The 21,859-nt window shown below is 45.4% G+C and overlaps 1 protein-coding gene across 1 annotated transcript in view; it reads left to right on the top strand.

The window, feature by feature from the left end:
• Positions 1-915: 915 nt before the first annotated feature.
• Positions 916-21,859, top strand: part of ARHGEF4 (Rho guanine nucleotide exchange factor 4) — a gene marked incomplete at both ends in the record, with an annotated part of 53,983 nt that continues 33,039 nt past the window's right edge. Inside the window, one exon of the mRNA XM_084250555.1 lies at positions 916-973. Within this exon, the coding sequence (XP_084106681.1) occupies positions 916-973 (58 nt within the window). The remainder of the gene's footprint in view (positions 974-21,859) is intronic.

The following is a 21,859-nucleotide window of genomic DNA, read 5'->3' as shown; positions in this document are numbered from 1 at the left end:
CGCCCGCGGGGGGCGCGGACGCCGGGACGCGGGTGCGCGAGTCTCGGGAGTCGCGGCACGAGATCCCCGCGCGCAGCTGGCCGAGCGCCTCCCCGGCCGGGGTGCGGGGCTGCTCGCGGGGTCCCGACCTGCTCGCGGGGCCCCAGGCTGCTCACGGGGTGCCGGGCTGCTCGCGGGGTGCCGGGCTGCTCGCGGGGTCCCCCGGCCGCCGCCTCCCCGCCAGGAAGCGCCAGGGCGCGCCCCGGCCTCTGAGGGCGCGCGGGGCGGAGGAGCGCGCGCCCCGGCTCTGCTCCCGGCGCTGTCGCGGGGTGCGCCGGCCGCGTTCCCTTTGGGTCCGACGCTGCGCGGGGCGCGAGCGGCCCAGGGCAGCCCGGGGTCCCCGCGCCGCGTCCCCGCCCCGCCGCCCGGGCCGCGCGCCTGCGTCAGCGTCCCCCGCCCCCCCGGGCGCGCCGCCCGCCGGCCAGCGGGGTTCGGGCCGCCCGGCAGCCGGCGCTGGGGGCGAGCGGGCGCCGCGCCCCTCCCGGGGGCGCCTGGCCGGGGTTGGGCCACGCGCGGCGGGCGGCGGGCGGCCGGGAGCCTCCTCCGCGGAGCCCCAGAATGTCGGCGGACGCGGGGCGGCCGCCGCCCGCCCGCCCCTCGCCCGCCGACGGCGGCCCCGGCCCCGGCTCGCGCCCCCAGTCGCCGGGCGCGCCCCCCGCCGCTACCCCCGAGCCCCGGGCCGCGCCGCCCCCGAGCCTGTGGCTGGAGCTGGGGGCCGCCGGCCGGAGCGCGCCGCCCTGCCCCAGCGAGTCGAGCGGGCCGACGAGCGGCGACCTGGGCAGCAGCAGCAGCAGCGGCGGCGCGGGCAGCAGCAGGGGGCTGTCCCCCGGCTCGGACTCGGACAGCAGCGGCGTGGTGTGCGGGGGCCGCGGGGGCATGCGCGGCGCCCGGTCCCGCTCCTGGAGCCTGGAGAGCCTGCACTCGGCCACCGCCGGTAAGGGCGCCCCCCCGCGCCCCCCCGCGCCCCCTGCACCCCCCGTCCCCCCTGCGCCCCTCGGCGGCCCCCGCGCCCTCCGCAACCCCCGGCGCCCCCCGCCCTCCCCCGAGCCGCGCGCCCCGCGGCCGTGGCCCTGGCCTGTCCGTGCCAGTTCGGTCTCGCTCCCCCTCCCGGTGCCCTTCTCCTCGGCTTCTCCCCGCTGACTGCTCTTCTGTTTTAGGAGGCTCCCCCGGACTCCCCCACCCTCTCCCACCGTCCTTGGCCACTGCTGCCTCTGGGCTGCGCGGGCTCCCCGCGACCGCCGCCCCCGGGGGCCCGGAGCCGGGCGCGTTAAGCCCGGACCCCGCGCGTGAAGGTGAGGCTGGATCCGGCCCCGCCTGCCGTGCGGCCCGAGTCCGGCTTTCGGAACCGCCCCCGGGGCTGGACCGCGGCGCAGAGCCGGGTGGGCTCCCTGGATAAGGGGTCCCCGAGTCAGGGTGTCTGGTCAGATATCAGGAGCGAGGCTCCCAGCCCCGCGAGGGCCTGACTCTCGGCGTCCAGGGCACTGTGCCCCTAGGCGTGCTGGCGCTGGGGCCCCTGCCCCGGGCACCTCCCTTCGGCGGTGCCTCTGCCTGGAGGGCTGAAGTCCGCACGCAGGGGAGGAAACCCGGATTCCTGATTAAGCAAGGCAGCCCAGAGTGGTTTTATGAATGGTGCCGCCTACCCCTGACTGGTTGCTGCGCCGGATCCCTGATGTTTACCTCTTACAAACACTCCGCTAGTTTTCTGGGGGCCCCCTTCAGAGGGAGCTGTGAGGAAAATAGGTGCTTCCCGGGGATAGAAGCGCAGGAGGTAGTGCACCTTTATGCTTCTGGGATGGCAAGGGATGCAGCCTGTGAAAGCCCAAGCCCCCTGAGGGGGCGCGGAGGTGATATTCCAGAAACTGGGTCAAAGCAGCAGAGCCCAGCGGCGTGAGCAGAGCAGGGATCCAGGCAGTCACAGGGCCATCCCCTCCCCCAGGACGAGCCCAGGCCGTGCTGGGGAGGCTGATGTTAAAGATGGCCCCCAGCCCAGCCGGTTGTGAGAGTACCCTGAAGGGCTTCCAACTCTGGGAAGAGCCACTAGGTTTAGGAAAGGGATGGAGAGGATGCCTGGGCCTCTGCATTCAGGCCTCGGTGACTCTCGTCTGCTCCACTCCCCAGCCAGCATGAAACAGAGAATGATACAGCTGTTGGTACCGCCTCCAGCCAAACGTTTTCCAGAATTCTGCACTGATTCCCTCCCATCCGAATTCCACTGAAACTGTCACCTCTCTCGGGGATTAAATATTGATTCAACCCTCCTTGAGAAAAGCAAAGTAGATAATACTTTACATGGGATTTTAAGCAAGCTGCACTGGTGGGGTGCTGCCTGTGCACCAAGCAGAGCCCCATCCTTCCAGGGGTGTAGCCCTGTGAGGGGTGCACACCATTCGCTGTTGGCCTTGCATCAGCTCTTCCCACCTTATGTTGCTTGAAACCCAGACCTTCCATTACAGGGGCAGCTGAGTCCCTTATGGAGCAGTCTTCTGGGCCGTGGCTTTTACCTTTGCTACCAGGCCCCCAACATCCCTCCCTCAGCCCCAGATTTCATGCACTTGTAGCTGTTATTTCCAAATCTTAGCAAAGTTGAACTGATCTAGGGAGTGCCTGAATCTCTGCTCTGTTCACCGGGGGCAGAAGGAGAATATGGAGAGGGAGTCCATGGAGGAACCCTAAGGGTGCCCTAAGCCTCCGTGGGACTACTCCCAGTCCCAGTGGGGGCAGGTATGCTTTCCAGCTCTGAAAATGGAAGGAAAACCATTTGGGCAGCTGTATCATAGAGTCACAGGGGAGGCATTTTAAATGACCTCTTCATCCTTTACCTGTTCCCATCCCTCCACCCTCTAGTTCCTGCCTCGTGTTGGGAGACCCTGTTTTGTAGTGTGAAAAGGACTTCCATGAACCCTGTAAAGCTGTGTGAGTCTGTGACGTGATCTCTCAGTAGGATTCCTGGAGAGAATTGAGCCCTGATGTCCTAAGACACCCAACGTATGCCACTCTTTTCTAGAATGGTGCTAGCTATTTGCCATTCTTGGGAGGAATTCAGAAAATGAGCACCAGATACAGATTGTCTTTACATGTGTGATTCAGGTGAGGAAATCTGGTTGGGAAGGTTGCAATGACGGATAACTTAATGGGAATAGGAAAGGGAAATTAACTTGCTGAGCATCTTCTGTCAGCCAGGAAGGATCCCCAGCTTACCTCAGGAGCCACGAAAAATCCAATGAGGTAAATAATTATTGTTATCTTACAATCTAGATAGTAAAGTAATCTCGGAGAGATCCTGCTAGGCCATGCCTCTCCGGCCCTTCAGACCAGGGCCTGTGTGATATGGTGGGGCCCTGGGCTGGGTCTGAAGTGGAGCTTGTGCTGGGCCTGATGAGGGAGGGCAGCGTGTCAATGTCTTGGCTACTTGCACGCTCACTGTTGTCTTTATTCAATAATCACAGTTTCGGAGGGGCAGGGGTTCCCGGCCACCCTATTGTCAAAATGAGGACATTGAAATCAAGATCTTGCCTCTTTTCTTACCAACTCTAAGGGTCCATGATTCCAGTCAGAGACACTGTGGCAGGAACTTGCGGAGAACTGGTGTGCTTCTGTGTGACCAGTTTTTTGAAACTTAAGACAAAGGACATGTGCGTTTAATTGAACTGTATTGATCTCTTTTTTTAAATTTTTTTTTTTAGATTTTATTTATATATTTATACAAGCACTGGGTACAGTCAGAAGCGCAGGAGGGTGAGAGAATTCACCAGAGCAGGGAGCAGAACAGGCAGACTGACGGAACACGCTGCTGAGGGGAGCAGCGGGTGGCAGGAGAGGTCTGAGCACCATGTGGGACCGGGGATCGAACTGGTGCTGCAGAGGCTGCAGGCAGCTTCGCAGCCCAGCGCTCAACCGCTGCACCACAGGGGAGGCCCTGTATTGATATCTTAAGAGAGTTTAAGCATTACCAGTAAAAGATCCTTATTACAACTTATTTTTAGTTGTCATGTTTGTGAGGGAATATGTTGCTGGACATTTCTGAGGTTGTCAGAAGAACTAGAGAGGCTAGTTGAGAGTGGATGGCTGCTTACCCGTAGACAGAGTTAGCCGGGAATTCTAGCAGAGAACTGTAGACTCTCCTTGTTTCTGAACGACTTCTTGAATTGTGACTGTCTCAGGTTGTCACTTCCCACTGAAATCTCACGTAGATCCTGGTGTGGTGAGGGTGTTCCCTAGAGGCAGCATAAGATGTAGCTGACAGGCGACCTGCCATGGCTCTCCCTTCTGCCCCACTATTCTCATCGCCCGCTCCCCACCCGCCCTCAGCTTGGCTTTCACACTGCTGACACTTGGATTTCTAAATTCTTGTTCTGAATCCGTTGTCTGATTGACTTAGTCTTGATTCCGGCGCTGGGGGCTGACAGCTCTGCTAACTGTTCTTTTCCATGGTCAGCAATGTATGAGTTCCTCTTGGGCGAGGACCACCCTACTCCCACTTTCCTCTGAAAGCTCCCGCATGTCTTTCCCGCATGGCTTATGTGGGAACCAGACTTAGGAGGAGGTTAGACCTCTTTTGCCATCACCATTATAAAACTTACCCTTTTCCGGGCACAGCATTCAGTACTGGAGGTAGACATCATACAAGGGCCCTGCCCGTAAAGAAAGCACAGATTATGACAATGCTCTGATAGAGGTCAGCCCAGTGGGGTGATGTGTGTGTGTGGGGAAGGGGACTAAGCCACTCTTGGTGGAAGGTTCTCTAGAAGGACTCACAGAGCTGAGAAGAGCTATTGTGCTTACAGTTTGTTACAGCAAAAGCATATTGATTAAAATCCAATACGGCAGAAGTTGCATAGGGCAGAGCCCAGGAGAAACCAGGCACAAGCTTCCAGGTTTCAGGCAGGTAGCGAAAGCATCAGAATAAAATTAAAAGCTACCTGTAAAAGACAGAAAGTGGCTGTGGTTAACTTATTACTGATAATTTTTAAGGTGAAAGATGTGATGGGAGCTCATAATAAGAACAGTGCAATGGACTAGGACATTTGGTTATTTCTGCAGCATGCAAAACAAAATAATAAAGTCAGTCCCAAAAATTTAGACCTCATAGTTATAAACATAATGACTAACCCTATTTTCCAAGAAGACAGCATTACATCTAACTTGTTAAAATGGATGAACATAATCTTTACAAATAAAAAATCCTCCTGATAGACAATAATCCTGACAAAATTATATTAGGAATAGACTGTGCATACAGCTAGAATAGACAAAGAATATCTATAAAGAGATTCAGTCCCAAGCTTCTGTGTATAAATTAAACTCCACAGATAAGTGATATGAATCCCCAGTTAAAAACCTCAGGCCTCTTAATTGCTAGATTCAAGAAGTGAAACTGCAAGAAAGTTAGCTTTCAAAAAATAAGTGAATTTATTGTATGGGGACTATAAAATAAATAAATTATTTAAAAAAGAAAAAAATAAGTGAATTTATGACTAATAACACTTTTGTATGATGTCAGGCACATGGTCAAAGGAAGGGCATTAGCAATTCTCTAAGAACTTCCCATACAACCTACCACTCCCAAAGTATTCTTAGTAATATTTCACCCTTCAGATTTCACCTAGGGAGGGCCCTCCTCTCACTTGACACCTCTTCCCGTTCAGCTCTGCAGTAGTCATGTAATCAAATAAACCTGACTATTTCTACCACTTGTCTGTTTTTCAAGGAGGCAAAAGGAAACACTTTTTGATTTTTCACTGTCTTCTGGGAAATGGTAATGACAGTTTTAGGCACCAGTGTTATCTTTTAGGATTTAATTTTGAAAGGCAAAATATCAAAAGTTGCCAGATTTAAAATACTGAGACAGTATTGTGGGTTACTAAGAACATGACTTTGGTAGCTGTTGAGCCAAATTAGCAGTGAGATATTGCTAAAATAAAAATGATTTAAAGGCTAACTCTTAATGAAGAAAGTTTCATGTTAAATAATCAATGATGTGTCTTAGTCAACCTAAAGCACAAGGGATGGTTTTGATAATATACACAATCTCCGCTATCTCTGAGATTCCACAGAAAGCAACAAATAACTTTCTGCATTCTTTTATTAAGAGCATACCAGTAATCCAAGAAAATTTTTCCATTTTTGGAGAGAAAACCACATTTTTTTCTTTTGCATCAGTATAATATTTGATACTAAGGCTTCTCTGAGAATCTGATTTAAAGATGCACCAATCCTTAGCTCTGACCATGACAAGTAGAATTCCCCTACAATTTTCTATTGTTTATCTGCAACCCTTAAGTATGACTTATCAAAATGAAAAAAGCAAACACATTCATTAAGACCCAACTATATATAGTCTTTCTATAGAATATAAATATAAAAAACAATGAATATGTAAACTCAAATTATATTTAGTAATCAGTGCTATCCTGTCTGACTGAAAAGATACAGGTCTTTATTGAATATTCATTCATGAACACCAAGGTTAAGTTACCTGAAAATCTTAGAAATTATCAAGCTGACATACTGTTGAAAGAATGCCAGAATGATTCAATTTAGTACATTTTTCATAATTTTAAACCTTTCGTGAAAGTAATGTTACACAATCAGTAAGCCCTCATGAGTTTAGAAAGAGCATAACCACATAGAATAAAAATTTCATATATTATTTAACGCCAATAATTATTTAACAGAGAGGACATTATTTATTAAACTAGCCATGTTGAAGATTTACTTAAATTTTGTGAACCTGAATTCTAATTTGGTAATACTATCTGGAGTTAGCAAAATGTTACACAAATAGTGAGAGGGAAAGGCCTTTCTAAATCACAAACATGAGCATGCAGAAAGCTTATAGCTTCAAATATAAAATGTCAGCTGTGCCAAGCAATAACATAGAAATCTAAAACTCACCAGGCTGGAGAGCCACTTCCCAGTGGGCATGGAGCTCTGAATTTGTTTGAGCTTCAGCTAGACAGAAAGAGGAGACTAACAAAACAGAGTCTGTCATCTTCCCCTCCACAGCAGCAGAGCCCTAGAAAACATTAATCAGTTTACCGAGATCGCCAGATGGTCAGACCATGACACTGAAGGCAGCCAGAGTCAGAGATTGAGGGCAACATTAAGCCCTGGCCACGCTGCTGCTGAGCACGAGTCCAGAGCACAGGACGGGGAGATGGACACAGTTGCTTCCCCATCACTAGTCACCTGGGTGGAAGAAACAGGTGCCTGAAGGTTGGTCTGGCCCCATGCAAGTCACGTAGGAACTGCAGACAAAATGCACTGGGCAGTCCAGGAGATGGTTTTATTCAGGCTGTTGCAAGAGGGAAAATGTTTTGTAATGAGAATGGTTTCAAAGAAGAGAGAGAAAGTGGGGGCTTAAGAGAGAGAAAGAAACCAGGGAGTTGTTGAAGAGGAGGGAGAGGTGGTTTCAAGACTCTGGAGAGCAGGGTTGTCCTTTGTGCTAGACCTTTCTCTCAGCGTGAAAGGAGGTGGCGTCTCCATTTTCTGGGAGCACAGGGTTCAACTGAAGTTCAACATTGTCGGAACTGTTCCCTCCTAATTTTGGAAAAGATTGTATAAATTTGGAATTTTTTTTTTCTAAAATGTTTGATGTAATTCAAAGTGACAATTCCTGGAACTTGAGAATTTTGTTCTTAGAAGGTATATTTATTTATTTTTACTAGGAATTCACTTCACTGGACAGATATGAGATTGTTCATGCTTATGTACTTTTACTGTTTTACGTCTTCAAAGGAAACGGTCCATTTCAACTCAGCTGTTGAGTATATGGGCATATATATTCACAATGGTTCCTTACTGTGCCTTTAATATATTTGGAGTCTGTTCTGTTTTATTATTATTATTGGTAATTTTTATCCTTTTATTTTTTAGTCAGTCTCGCTACAGGTTTATCAGTTTTACTGACTTTGCAAAAACAACCAACTTTTGGTTTCATTAATTTTTATTTTTCTGTTTTTAACTTCACTGGTTTATTCTCTTTATTACTTCCTAACTTCTGATTTCTTTGGGCTTAGTCTGTTCTTTCTTTCTAGTTTCTAATAGTGAAAGTGTAGACAATTGATTTGAGACCTACCTTCTTTTCAAAGGAAGCATTTAAACCTACAGATCTTCCAGTAAGCCCCTCTTTTTCTGTATCTCCTAAGTTTTGATGTTATGTTTTTATTTTCATTCAGTTAAAACTTTCTAGTTTCCCTGATACTTCCTCTTTCACCTATATATTAATTAGAATGTTTTAATTTCCAAATTTTGGGGGATTTTTCCAAATACCCTTTACTGACTTCTAGCTTACCTAAGTTATGGTCAGAGGATACATTTTGTACGATTAGTTCCTTTACAATGTTTAAAGTTTTATTGTATGGCCAGACTATATTCTATCAGTAAATGTTGGGTGTCAGTTCCATTTTGAAAGGTCATTTTTATTTTTATATAAGGATACCAATTGGGAATCCATCAAGAACTAAGCTGAGCTAGAGAAAATTGAGTTGCCAAGGGTTGGAGTAATCGAATAAGCCAAAAAGAAAGTAACTGCCAAGCCTTTAATCACTCACTGGAATAGTATAAGACAGAAAAGAACATGCTGACACCAGAGTTCCATTTTCCCCTGGAATCAGTGCATATGAGGGGACTATACTTTGCTAAGCTTGCCCAGAACAAAAAGATTCCTGCTGTTTTGTCCACGATGGGGAGAAGCCCCCTGGGGGAAAGGGCAAGGAAGGAGTACAGGTTACTGAGTCAGTGAGAAGAGTATCTCAAGGTGTGTCCTCTCCACCCCCTAGCCCAAGGTTTAGCAGAAGCACCTGGAAAAGGCATCTGCTGAAGACCACTCAAGAGGTCTCTGGAAGAGGCACCTGGGCTCGGAATGCAAATCTGTGTAGGAACCTGGCTGTCAGTGACCAGCGCCCTTGACTGCAGTGCCCTTGAGGGGCTGCGCATGCTCACCCGTCTGCCTGGCAGGGGCAGCTTCTGCAGCAGCAGTTTTTTGTAAATGGTTGTGATCGGAGCTGAAAGAGCACACATAGGAGTGTGGCCAGGAGCTGGACTCCATAGTCTTTTGTGGTTATCTAAGCAAGATATGGTGGTGACCAGGAACTAAAATGCTTATTTTGAAATCCAACTTGAAAATAGACTGCAAAGATGTTGAAGAAGCAGTATTAACAAAATAGATTGGTATCGTAAGTTAGATTTCCTGGGAAACACACTCAAAGAATTTCAAGTCCAGGATGTTTATGAAAGAGTCTTGGGGGCGGCACTCATGAAAGGAGGGAAGGAGCGGCAAGTGGATGGAGGGAGAAGGCCAGCTATGATGCTGATGCAGTAACAGCCATGGACTCTTCCCCAGAGTCCACAAGAGGTAGGATGTTTCTTCAGAGTTGTCTTGGCTTGGGCTGAGGTGGCTGGAACTTTATCTTCCACGTAGGTTGACTGGAGCCACTCCACTGAGGGTTAGCACCTTGAGTGTGGTAGGTCTTTGAAGCTGTGGCTGTCCCTGCAGGACTATCCCCAAAGACTTACCTGTCAGCATCATTGCAGCATGGCAGCTATGGTGATGGTTCAGAGAACAAGAGAGAGGAGTCTGTAGCTCCCAAGTCTTTGACTCGGATGCCTGGATAAGTGGAGATGCTCTCACGTAGTTCAGGAGTGAAAAGATTTAGAGGTGGAAGATGCTGAGTATTATCTGGACGTATCGACAACTTGGGAATCAATAAACAATGATAACTGGGTCCCCTTCTTCCAAGTGTACAAGGAGACAGTTACTTTGATCATGATTTTATTTTCTGTAGATCATGTTTTTATTTTCTGCACTACCTAGTGCTTTGACATTGTGGGGCTAGGGAGAATTCCCTGTCCAGGGCTAGCTAATTCCTCAAGATAACAAACACTCATCTAAAAATGTGCTCTCCAAATGCATAGTAACCAATCCAGAGCCCACACCCTCTCCTGCCTCCTACACTCAGTACCACTGAGCCCCTACTCTGACCCCAAGGTCAGGGACCAAAGAGCTGGTGACAGCCTCTGTGCCCCGGAAATGATTCCAGCTATCCAATCCTAAGCCTGATGAGCCTGCCTTGCCTTGCCTTCCCCTCCCCACTGAAACTACAATAAAGGCTCTCAGATTTCTCCTACTCCCTGTGCCTCCTGACCCACCCTGATACTGTCCCATATGTGCCATGCACACCATGCCATGCCTCTGATTTCTAGAAAACTGAGTATGAACTTACACTTTAATGACAGTCATTTCCGTGGCTGTATGTCTTACCAAATCCTGGGTACATTTTGAAACACTAATTACCCCGGAAATGATCATTTAGATGACCTCTGCTTCTTGTCTGGTCTTTTTGGCATCTTTCTGCCCATCACTTGCCTCTGTAGTGGGTAGCTGAAAGAACATGCACTGAGAGGATGCAGCTAAGGAAGAGAAAGAAGACACACCATCCTCACTACGGATTGTTGTGTCTGGTCCTCACAGCAGTTCCACTGAATAAATAAGAATGATGGGAACTCAGCGTGTAAATAGCTGACTCATGGGGATCACATCATACAGCTGATTGAGCAGCTAGCTGAGCTGACCTAGGTCTATCAGATTTCCATTGTCGGCTCCATCCTATCTGCCTCTCATCTGCATTCTTGTTTGGTTTCCATTGACGAAATGAAGAAATTGACACATGGGGAAGTTGTCTAAGGCAATTAGCATGAAAGTGAAACTAGAAACATGTATCCCGGAGTGTGTGACTTAGGGCACTAGTCTTGAGGGAGGCTACATGGATAAAGGGATCCTTGGATCAAGTGATTGGAGCATGCAGGTTAAATTGCAGAGCTTTTTAATTTTCTTATCTGCATGATAGCACTTGCAAAATTTATGTGACTCGTGCGTGTGTGTGTGTGTGTGTGTGTGTATGTACATATGAGGAACACACTTAGCTGAACACATGGTTCAGTTTCTTGCTTGCATGGAATGCTCCTGCCTTGCCTGGGCTCTGAGTTCAAGGACAGGGATGGCCGGACAGGGGAGACGTTAGAAAGGAAGCTTCTAACTGCGCTCACTAATGCCAGGCAATAATGATGTCAGCGAATAATTCACATTAAGAGGGGGACATATGAAGGCCAATGTGGAAACCTTCAAAAAGTTTCATAGAGTTTCAGACACAACTCTGTGATTTGAAGTCTTAAATGAAAATCCAACATGCGTAAAATACACTGACGAGGGAAAAGATGGGATGCGGATGTAAAACGAGAGAGTTGCTTAAGCAAAAGAAGAGATAACAATGTGGTGTCGCTGAGAGCCTAGGGATCAGGCAGAGAGTGTGTGTTTGTGTGTGTGTGTGTGTGTGTGTGTGTGCGCGCGCGCACGCAGGGGTGGGGGGTACAAGCCTTGGGTGCTTGTTTTATTGATGCTTTTCTTTGATCAGCTTCCTTCTTTGCTACAGAAAGCCATGTCCCAGGTTGCCTGGAGCAGCTGACAGGTCAAGGTCAAATGTTGTAGTCTGTCCTAGAGAGAAACCAAGTCTCCCATTCCCAATTCCAGATTCTTGCGGGATGGGGGTGAGGAAAAAAGGGGGAGGAGTCCTGATGGCCTTAACATCTGTGATCATTTGAGGTCAGCACAGTCGTACTTGATTTTCCAGACACGTTCCAAGAGGTATCTACTGCAGAGAGGTTTTTTTTAATTTAAATTTTATTTTTATATTCCCCATACAATTACAACCCCCTTATTTTGACCCCAAGCCCTCCTTTCCCCGCCCCCCACCCTCCATAGAGTGTCTCTGGTTCATAGTTGTTTGTTGATTTTGATATTTTCTTTCTTATAGTTATTCATTTTCCTGGTCCCTTATTTAAGTTTTCTAGAGTCCTGCGATGAGTGAGACCATCGGTGTTTTTCTTTTTCTTTAAAAATATGGAACGCTTCACGAATTTGCGTGTCATCCTTGCGCAGGGGCCATGCTAATCTCTGTATCGTTCCAATTTTAGTATATGTGCTGCCGAAGCGAGCACTGCAGAGAGTTTTTAAGACTCATTAAAAAAAAGCTATTTATACACAAGAAGCTGTGAAGACACTGATTGCTAGAAAACAGAGCTCAGACACTTGGTAAGACAGCTGAGGGCCAAGGCGCCCGTGAAGGCTGGTGAAGTTGACTCTGGGTTTGCCTTGGGTGGGTTTGGAAGTGCAGCTGTTCTGTGCTCAGGAGGCAGAAAGGGGCTGAAGTGGGACTGCAGGACCAAGTTCGAACCCTCCATTGACAACCTCAGGGGCAGGCTGGCTTGGACACCCAGGAACAGAACTGAGAGTTCTCACTGGGGACATGCTTCATTCCATCAGTCATTTTCAGGTTGCTGCCGTCTCCCCCAAGAACACAGGAGTTTAAAGAGGCCTCATGTGAGACAGGTGAAATTTGGGGAAAATATTTGGCAAAAGGTGCTTAATAAATGTGTGGAAGTTCCTGCTCATCTGCTCTCCCCCTTCCTCCTGATTGCTCTTGGCGATCTGCAGGCTTTGAAACAGTCTCCGCTCCTCTACTGCCTCAGTGGGCTGCCTTGAGGGGGAGGTTAAGTTGGTCCCTACAACAAAGCTGGGGGAATGAGACCCTTTCACTGTGCCCTCAGTCCTCTCCCCAGATAGGGAGCAGGCCCAGCTTTTCTGTATGTCCTGTGTGCCTTTCTTTGATGTTTCCACCCCGGTTTCCTGAGACCCGGTGATGAGTGGTGCGAGCACCACAGTGCGTGGTCCGGCCGTGAGGGTGCGCCGTGTGCCCTGCGCATGCACTAATACAACAGAAAGGTACTGTCATTATGGAAAACTTAGGAAAAAATTCCTTGAAATTTCCCAACCCAGAAATCATGGCTCTTAATATCTTGGTGTATATCTTTTATTATTAACAAAATGAGCTTATATGGGATATTTGCTTCATGATCTTTTTTTTTACCCACTTAATAATTTATTGTGGGCTTCTCTGATGGCATTAAAAGTTCCTCAGCAATACTATTTTCATGACCACATATCCGTCCATTTTATGGGTGTGTTGTGATATTTTTAGTTAATAATTTATTGCTGAGCATTTAAGTTGCTATTTATACTTTTTAAGCTTTTTGAGCCTTATTGGATAACCTTTTCCATTTATCTTTTGTATTTATCCATGAATATTTTCTTAAGATAAACTTCAAGAAAGTTTATTTGTTGGGAGAAAATATGTAAAATTTGAAGGTTTCTGATAATTTTGAATTAGATTTAGATTGCAGTTTTATTTACCATTTACTACAGATCCCTGGAATTGTAGAGGTTATCCTCTATAATTTTGATAATATTTAAAGTTGATGCACTTATGTTAAGAAAGTAAACTCAAAATGTCTTATGAAATACTTAACAGAAGCACTTTACATTTTTAATATTAAGCATAACTATGATTAAAAAAAGTGGGGAGAATAAGTTTAAAGGAATAGACTAAAATATGCATAACCCATCTTACCAATAGATTCATTCTTAACATTTTGATATTTTTCCTTTGCATTTTTTAATGTGCAATTAACACAACCGAGATCATTCTGTAACTTTCATGTGGTAGTTCTGCGGGTGTGATGTGTGGATGGTGAAATGTGTTGGACTCATCTCCATCAGCTTTTGGCTGACAGGGCACATGTCCCTCCTGTGTCCCAATACCACAGCACTGGCATGAACATCAAGCAGATGCTCTGGGTAGACCTTGTCTGAAGGACTCGGAGAGTCAGGAAGAGCTAAGTTGCAGTCACTGTAGCGCTACATGGCACCTCATGGTTAAGACTCTCCAGGCGCCAGGACACAGACCTGCACTCCCAGGATTTACGCCCTTCAGTCTTCTACAGTGAAAGAATTACTCAATCTTGAGAAAAACATTCTGAATAGCTAAGGATTAAACAACAAACTCTGCTTTAACACTTTTTTACATTTTCACCCTAAATGCTTAGAATCCATTTCTTCCCCTGATTTAGTATAATCTAAAAACTTTTTTTTCTGTGTACTGATTAAGTATCAGCAGACACCAAAGAAAGTCTGGCAGTAGAATAAACCTACTTAAAGAGCAGACCCACTGAGTTCAAGTCCAGTTCTTGTTAACTGTTTGAACTTGGTTATGTTGTTCAATCTGGGACCTGAATTTTCTCATCTCTAAAATGAGACTAATGATACTTACTTAACTGAAATTGTGATGTAAAGTTCCTCACATTGTATTTGGCACTTAGCAGATGCTCAATCTGTGCTGAATCTTCTCTGCTTCTCAGGACCATTATTGGCTGTTCTGAGCTACGTCATTATGCCAGGTGTCAATACTGTGACCAGAGCTGTGGGAAGTGAAGGCTTAGGTCCACACAAACACTGCTCTCTAGAGGTTAAGTTTTTTTTAAAAAAAAAAAAGAGACAATAGCACAAATAGAACAGATCCTTAATAAAGCAGTTAGTTTTTTATCTTTATTTTCTAACTAAAATTGACCATATCTACTATGTAAGCTTCCTTCTGATTAGCTCATTCTGTTTCATTTCTTTTCTCTGGCTTGGAAGAGAGTATGTTTTATACATGTAGTGTTTTGGGTGGAGTGTAGACTAAGAAAAAATTCACCAAGTTGACATTTTACAGAACAACTTTCCATGATTTTTCTGTTAAAAGAAATTTAATTTTTTTTAAAGTTTTATGTATACAAGAACTGGGGTATAAGCCAGAGGCATGGGGTGGGGGGTGGGTGAGAGGATTCACCAGAGACAGAGTGGGGAGCAGAACAGGCACTGATCTACTGAGACACACTGCTGAGGGGAGCAGACAGGAGAGGTCTACTGCACCATGTGAGTTAGCTCCCTGGCCAGAGATCAAACTCATGCCTCAGTGGCTGGTGATAGCTTGATAGCACTGTGTCTTTAATCCCTGACCACCAAGGAGGCCCAAGAAATTTAATTTCATAGCTTCTTGATGAGTTTACAGCCTGTGAGCTACAATTCAGTTAGCATTTTGTATGTTGGTAAAGATTAAGATTACAGCTTCTGGTTTAGCAGGATGATGAGCTCAGATAACTTGAAAAAAACTTCCTTTATTAACTCCTCAATATGCTAGAAGAAATGCAGCAAAAATTACCTTAATTGCACTGCTCAACTCATAGGAATGAAGAGAAGGCCCAGGTGCCGGCGCTTGGAGGTGCTGAGGAAAAAATTGTTAATCACACATGCTTCTTTGCTGCTGATGGGGAGGAGGGGTAGTCAGCCTGAAAACATCCACATGGCAACAGGAGGTCAGGCCTGGGCTTCTGCAAAGCTAGGAGATGGAACGAAAATCCTTACTCAAAACTGACACCCTCTAAAAACGGCCATCCATGGAGGAACGGATGTGTTGCTTTGTTTTGTTTTTTATTCCACTCAGTTCCTGCTGTCTCTTATTTGGGTTCTGGGTAAAAAAAAAAAAAAAAAAAACACCTCTCCTTGAGAACTTGAAATCTTGGACCTTACCTGATGTAAGTTCAAATTCGCATTGGCCCGTTTAGTCTGAGAATTACAAATGGAGAAGTTACCTAAAAATGTCCCCATTTGGTGATCACCCAGTGCATTTGAGAAATAGCCACATGTCTAGTCGTTCAAAAAGGAGTAGAGGGCCTCTCCTGGTGGCGTAGGGGTTGGGCGCCACGCTGTGAAGCTGTCCACAGCCTCTGCAGCCCTGGTTTGATCCCAGCTGGCCAGCGAGGGTCCCACGTGGCACTGCAGACCTCTCCTGTTGCTCCCGCTGCTCCCCTCAGCAGTGCTTTTGGTCAGTCTGCCTGTTCTGTTCCCCACTCTGGTTCCGGTGAATCCTCTCACCCTCCCACGCATCTGGCCTGTGTCCCGGTTCTTGTATAAATAAATAAATAATCTTTAAGAAAAAAAAAGGAGTAGAAGAAGGGACAATTTAATTTAAAGGATGCGTGGCTGCAAATTTTCCAATCTTTAACTCAACCATCACAGCATGCAAGTCATCATAGTGAAAGTGCAGAGACCCCAAGAACAAGCCGGTAATAAAGGCAACCAGATAGGGAGAGGTCAGATTACCCACCTTGCGTTGGTAGATTGAATACCTACTTATTAGCAGTAACAATGGAAGCCAGAAGAATAAGGTTTTGCAGCCATCCCAGACTGGGTAGGTTCATGCTCAGTTCAAGTAGTTTCAAAGAGAACCTTGGAGCCCTTGGCATCATCCCCACAGGTTAGAGGACACAAGCCAGCAGGGAGACAGCAACTTGGGTCCCCCTGCGAATCCTTGTACACTGCTTCCTCTCCTAGCTGTTCTCTGCCGCCCCCCACCACCCTCTGTGATGCCACCCTTATGTGCTCAGTCTCTTGGCTCAGTGTACCGACTCACGCACACCCACACCCACACCCTACTCCAGGTGCCACCATCAGTCATACATACCACAGGTGTCCATCATAGATGCCAATGGCGGGAGGGCGGAAAAACCTGATCAGTTCCATTTACCCTGCAAATAATAACTTCAATAATAACTTTAAAATGCTTTGCCCAAATAGAGTATCATTTAACAGTGAAGTTAAAGATACTGAGGCCCTTCTGTTAAATTTAAAGCAATATACTTCCCTCTAAACAGGTTATTTTGTATTCTTTTTTTTTTTTTTAAGATTTACTTATTTATTTATACAAGCACCGGCATACAGGCCAGATTCGTGGGAGGGTGAGAGAGTCAGACCGGGGAACAGAACAGGCAGACTGATGAAATACACTGCTGAGGGGAGCAGTGGGCGAGGCAAGAGAGGTCTGCTGCGCCATATGGGACCCACACCGGCTGGCCGGGATCGAACCAGTGCTGTAGAGGCTGCGGACAGCTTCACAGCGCTGCACTCAACAGCCTGCACCGCCAGGAGAGGCCCTATTTTTCTTATTTCTATTGAATGTCTGCTTTGGCCCATAAGTTAATTAGAAGTGTTTTATTGATTTTTAAATACCTGGTTTTTGTCTTTAGTTTCTGATTTATTTGTATTAGAACATTGAAAAAAATGTCTGCATGATTTCAACATTTTGAAGCTTGGTTGATTTGGAGTCTTTCATATATACTAGAGAAGAATGTGCATTCTGTCTTTGTCAGATGCAGGAGATGTCATTTCAGTCAAATCTTCTTGCCATATTTGCTTGTCCTACACTTATCAGAAATGTATGACTGAATCTTCCACTAGGATTTTTAGTTTCTCTATTTGCTTTATATATTTAAAGGCTATATGTTATAAAGAGCATAAAAATTTAGTTATAGCTTCCTTAAATATTGATCTTTCGTCATTATTTAATGTTCTTCTTTATTTCTAATAACGTATTTTGTCTTAAGGTTTACCTTGATATATTATGCAGCTGCATTACTTTCTGTGGTTTAGTGTTTCCTGACATATTATTTTACTTTTAACCTTTCTGTGACTTCACAATCTCTCCCTTATAAATACCAGTAAGTGAATTTTTAAATCCTGTATGAAAACCTCTGTCTTTTAATGGGAATGTAATTAGTAATGTGTTTGGTTTTAAAACTATCATCTCAATAAGTGTTTTTCATTTGTCTCAGTTATTTTGGGTTGCTTTTCACTCCTTTTTCACATTGGCTGTTTTTCCTTTTTTTATCTTTTGTTAGCCTAAAGTTATAAACTTTATTATATGTTAGTGGTTATCCTAGAGATTACATTGCACAACAACCCCCCCCTTATAACAACCTAATATAAATGAGAAATTTGAACATCTCCCCAGGTAATGCAGAGACCTTAGGACACTCACTCCTCTCCCAACTTAAAGGCCATTGTTGTCATATATTTTAATTATTTATACATTTTTTCTCTAGTATTTTTAACTCAACAAGACATTGTTTTTGTAGAGTTGATGTTTATTTATAGTTTCCCATATATTTACATTTTCATTGCTCTTCAGTTTTTCTGAATCTCCAATTTCCTATATGGGGTCCTGTCCTTTCCACCCCGATAAATATGCTTAGTATCTTCTTTAAAGTATATGTGCTAATGATGAACTCTTCCAGTTTTTCTGTCTGAAAATGCTTTCCTTTTACTGTAATTGCTTCACTTTCTTTTTTTTTTAAAGGGTTTATTTATTTTTTCATAGAAGAACTGGGGTGTAAGCCATTGGTTGGGGAGTGGGAGGATTTACCAGAGACAGAGCGGGGAACAGAACAGGCAGACCTGACTGAAATACACTGCTGAGGGGAGCAGCAGGTGAGAGAGGAGAGGTCTGTTGCGCCCTGTGGGTTGCTCCCTGACAGGGACTGGAACTCAGGCTGTGTGGTGACAGCACTGAGACTTAAACCCTAGGTCACCAGGGAGGCCCCTTATTGCTTCACTTTCTGAATAGAGAAATTGACACATTATTGCATTGTATTCCAGTTTCCATTGAAAAAATCAGCTGCTGGTCTTATTTTTGTACCTTGAAGTCACTTTCCCCCAGGTTCCTTGTATTCTTTGCTTTTAGTTTCAACAGTGTTATGTACCAGAAGCAGCTTGGTTTTTTGTTTTTTAACTCAGGATTCATGCAGCATCTTGAATGTGTGGCTTTTGATGTCTGTCACCTGTTTGAGGAAATTCTCATTCTTTTCAGATACTGTTCTCTCTGTCTCTCATTCCCTGGACTACAGTCACATGTAGAGCTTCTCACTGAATCTGCAATGTCTTTTACCTCTTCTGTGCTTCCCATCTTTTTGAATCTGCTTTGTTCTGAATATTTTTGTTGGATCTGTCTTCTCTATTCGACAGTATCTACTTTCTGTTAAACCCATTCACTGAGCTCCCTATTTCCATTATTAATTTTTTTTCACTTTAGAACTTCCATTTGTTTCTTTTTTATATAGTTTTCACTTCCCTGGGAAAATAGTCAATCTCGCCTTTACCTCCTTGACGCTGTAAGTATATTAATTTTACGATCTGTGTCTGACACCTCACTTACCTGAATTGCCTGTGAATCTGTATCTATTGAACTTGTTTCTTTTGTTCACGGTGCCTCTCCTCCACATGTCCCTTGTTACATTTGATGATGAACAAGAGTATTTGTCCCATTGTTTGTAGAAATAATTTTTGGCTTAGGATATTATCTCACCCAAGAGTGGATTTACATTGGCTTCTGCCAAGTAACTCTGGGCACTAGCATTAGTATTACCTTAGCCCAGTTCTAAATTATTCAGGGCTGAGCCAGGTCTGGCAAGGATCTGTCTGTTCATGATTTGTGCACATTTCTCACATGTAAGCCTTTGGAGTCCCAACACTAAGAGAGACCCCCTCACTCCCTTTATGAACTCCTGCAACAATTTCCTCTTCCTCTGGTTCCTTGGAGGTTGTCAGAAGTATTATTCAACCTCTCAGCCATTCCTCCTGTTTTACCAGGAATCAGCATCCATTGCCCCACGGAAAGGCAGCTGCAACACTTGGTTTACTTGCTTTCTCCCTGGGTCCCAACCTGGCTGTTTTTCATGTCTTGATTGCTCTCGTGTGTCTTAAAGTACATGTTATACATTTTGTCTAATTTTTCTAATTGTTCCTCATGAGTGGATTGTTTGAAATATAGTCTGCACTACCAGAAGCAGAAGTCTTCTATCATGTTTTTAAGATCTGCCTATGTTGCTGTGTATGATTTTACTCCTTTGATTCTCATTGTAATCTATGATGTACATTTGTTGCATCTTATCATTCCAGTAATAAACACCTAAATTGCCTTTAGCTGGCTACTGCCACAGTCAGTACTACAGAAAATAGCATCATAAATGTTTCTTAGAATCTGTATAGGAATTTTTAGGGATGTGTATTCAGGAAGAGATTGTCAGCACTCTGGGGCTGTCTATATCTATCTTAATCAAGTGCTTCCAAGTGACTTCTTTTGGGATGGATGCGCCAATATGTGCTCCATCTGGGTAGGAGTTTCTGTATCCCCACGCCATCACACAGACTTGGAGTGTTCCAGCTTCTAATTTTCTTTAAGTCTAATGAAAATAAAGTGATATCATAATTTTAATTTGTAGTTCTCTAATTTCAGTTTTTTCTGTTTGTGTTTCTGTCTTTTCTTAACTTGCAAGAGTTCCTTTTGTGTTTAAATACTTGTTGGATATAAATATTACAAGTATATTCCCATAATCTGTCATCTGTCATTTTATTCAAAATGCCTTAATTGATCAATATTGTTGCCATATGGCATGTACTTCTTGAGCTTACTTAAGAAGTCATTCACTGCCTTATTTTTCCTGTGAGAAGCTTTTATTTTTATATGTTTACCATTCATCTATAAATATTTTAATTCTTTGGAGTCTACTTTTGTATAATGTATTGATCATTATATGGAGAGAATTGAAACCTCACAGAGGTCTCTATATTGGTAGAATACTCAGCACTACCATAGCTGCCTGTCCTACCTGGAATCACGAGAACTGAGGCCCTCCGGGACAGCCATGCACAGCACCCTGGGTGTAGAGAGAGCCAGGAAGATAACAGAGGCCAAGTACGCAGGGGATGAAGCATGAGAAAGAGTGTCATGAAGGAGGCCACTTAAAAAGAAGCAGGCAGGTGCTAACAGGCTTTTCACCAGAAGGAATAACATGAGCAGACACCTTACAGGGCCTTACAGGGGCATGTCAGAGCACAGAGGTGCTCAAAAGAGGGCCAGTGTGGAGCAAGTTGTGAATCAGAGGAGATTTTAAACCACAAATGTGAGTGAATTTATCAAATGGGGAAAAAAAGAGACAAGGAAGAGAGAAGAGGAAGAAGCTGAAACAGAACCCTAGTACCCACGTGTTGGGGTGTGGGCAGAGTGAGAGGAGGTGGAGAAGGAGTTGACCCAGTTGTCCTGTGCCACCGGGACCAGGGACTGGCAGCATCCTGGCCAGTCAGCCTGTGGCCATCTGAGCAGAGGTGCTGTGGCACATACCAGGTCAGTCTTCTGACGGCTCTGGAGAACTGGCCACAGGTCATGTTCCCAAATTAGCAAGGACCTCCTGCCATGCACCCTTCCCCAGCCTCTCCAGATGTTATCCTTGGATACACGCTGAGTTCTGGCCTTCTCTTGGAAAGAGGGCTCATTTACCAGTACCTAGTGCACTCATCTGCTTCTGAGGTCTTTGTCTGAGAATGGCCTAGTTCAAAGGGGGAGGCCACTGGTAGAAACTGTGTAACAGAACAGTGAGCTGTTCTGAACCTCCATGAAACCACAACCTGCAGGAGGCTTTCTAGGATCCATGTCTGACAGCTAGAGCAGAGTTGGACATTTGCAAAAGGCATGAGTGCTTAGTGTGTCTCAGACTTGGGGCTAGGTGGTACAGTACATTTGGAAACAAGGAGCTATTCCTGGACTTCAAAGAAAGTGGGGGACCCAAATCACTAAAGGGACGGTAAAAACATGATACCGAGAGTGATTGCAGAGGGAGATTGCTGTTGCTTCTGTGGAAAGAAATACAGGGTGCTCTGGAGATCGAAGAGGGAATCTAACCAGTCTGGGGAGTCCCAGAGCACATCCCAGAGGACATGTGACAAGCTCACAGCTAACGCAAAGCATGGTGAAAGACTGAAAGCTTTCCCTAAGCTCAGGGATGTTAGCAGTGCTGTCTGTTCAGAATCATGCTGGAAGTTCTAGCCAGGGAAGTTAGGCAAGAAAATGAAATGAAAGTCATCTAGCTTGGAAAGGATAAAGTTACATTATCCACTCATAGATGCCATCATGTGTTGAAAGCTTAAAGAATACACACAAAATTAGAGCTAATAAATGAATTCCGATATGTAAGAGCAACACAAAGAATGAGTGGTATTTTTCTATCTAGCACTGCACATCTACAAATGAAATTTAAAAAGTAATTCAATTTATAATAG

This window comes from Talpa europaea (assembly GCF_964194135.1).
Source record: "Talpa europaea genome assembly, chromosome: 1".
NCBI classification, from domain to species: domain Eukaryota; kingdom Metazoa; phylum Chordata; class Mammalia; order Eulipotyphla; family Talpidae; genus Talpa; species Talpa europaea.
The sequence above is the reverse complement of the archived record's forward strand: the minus strand, read 5'-3'. Positions and strand labels throughout refer to the sequence as shown.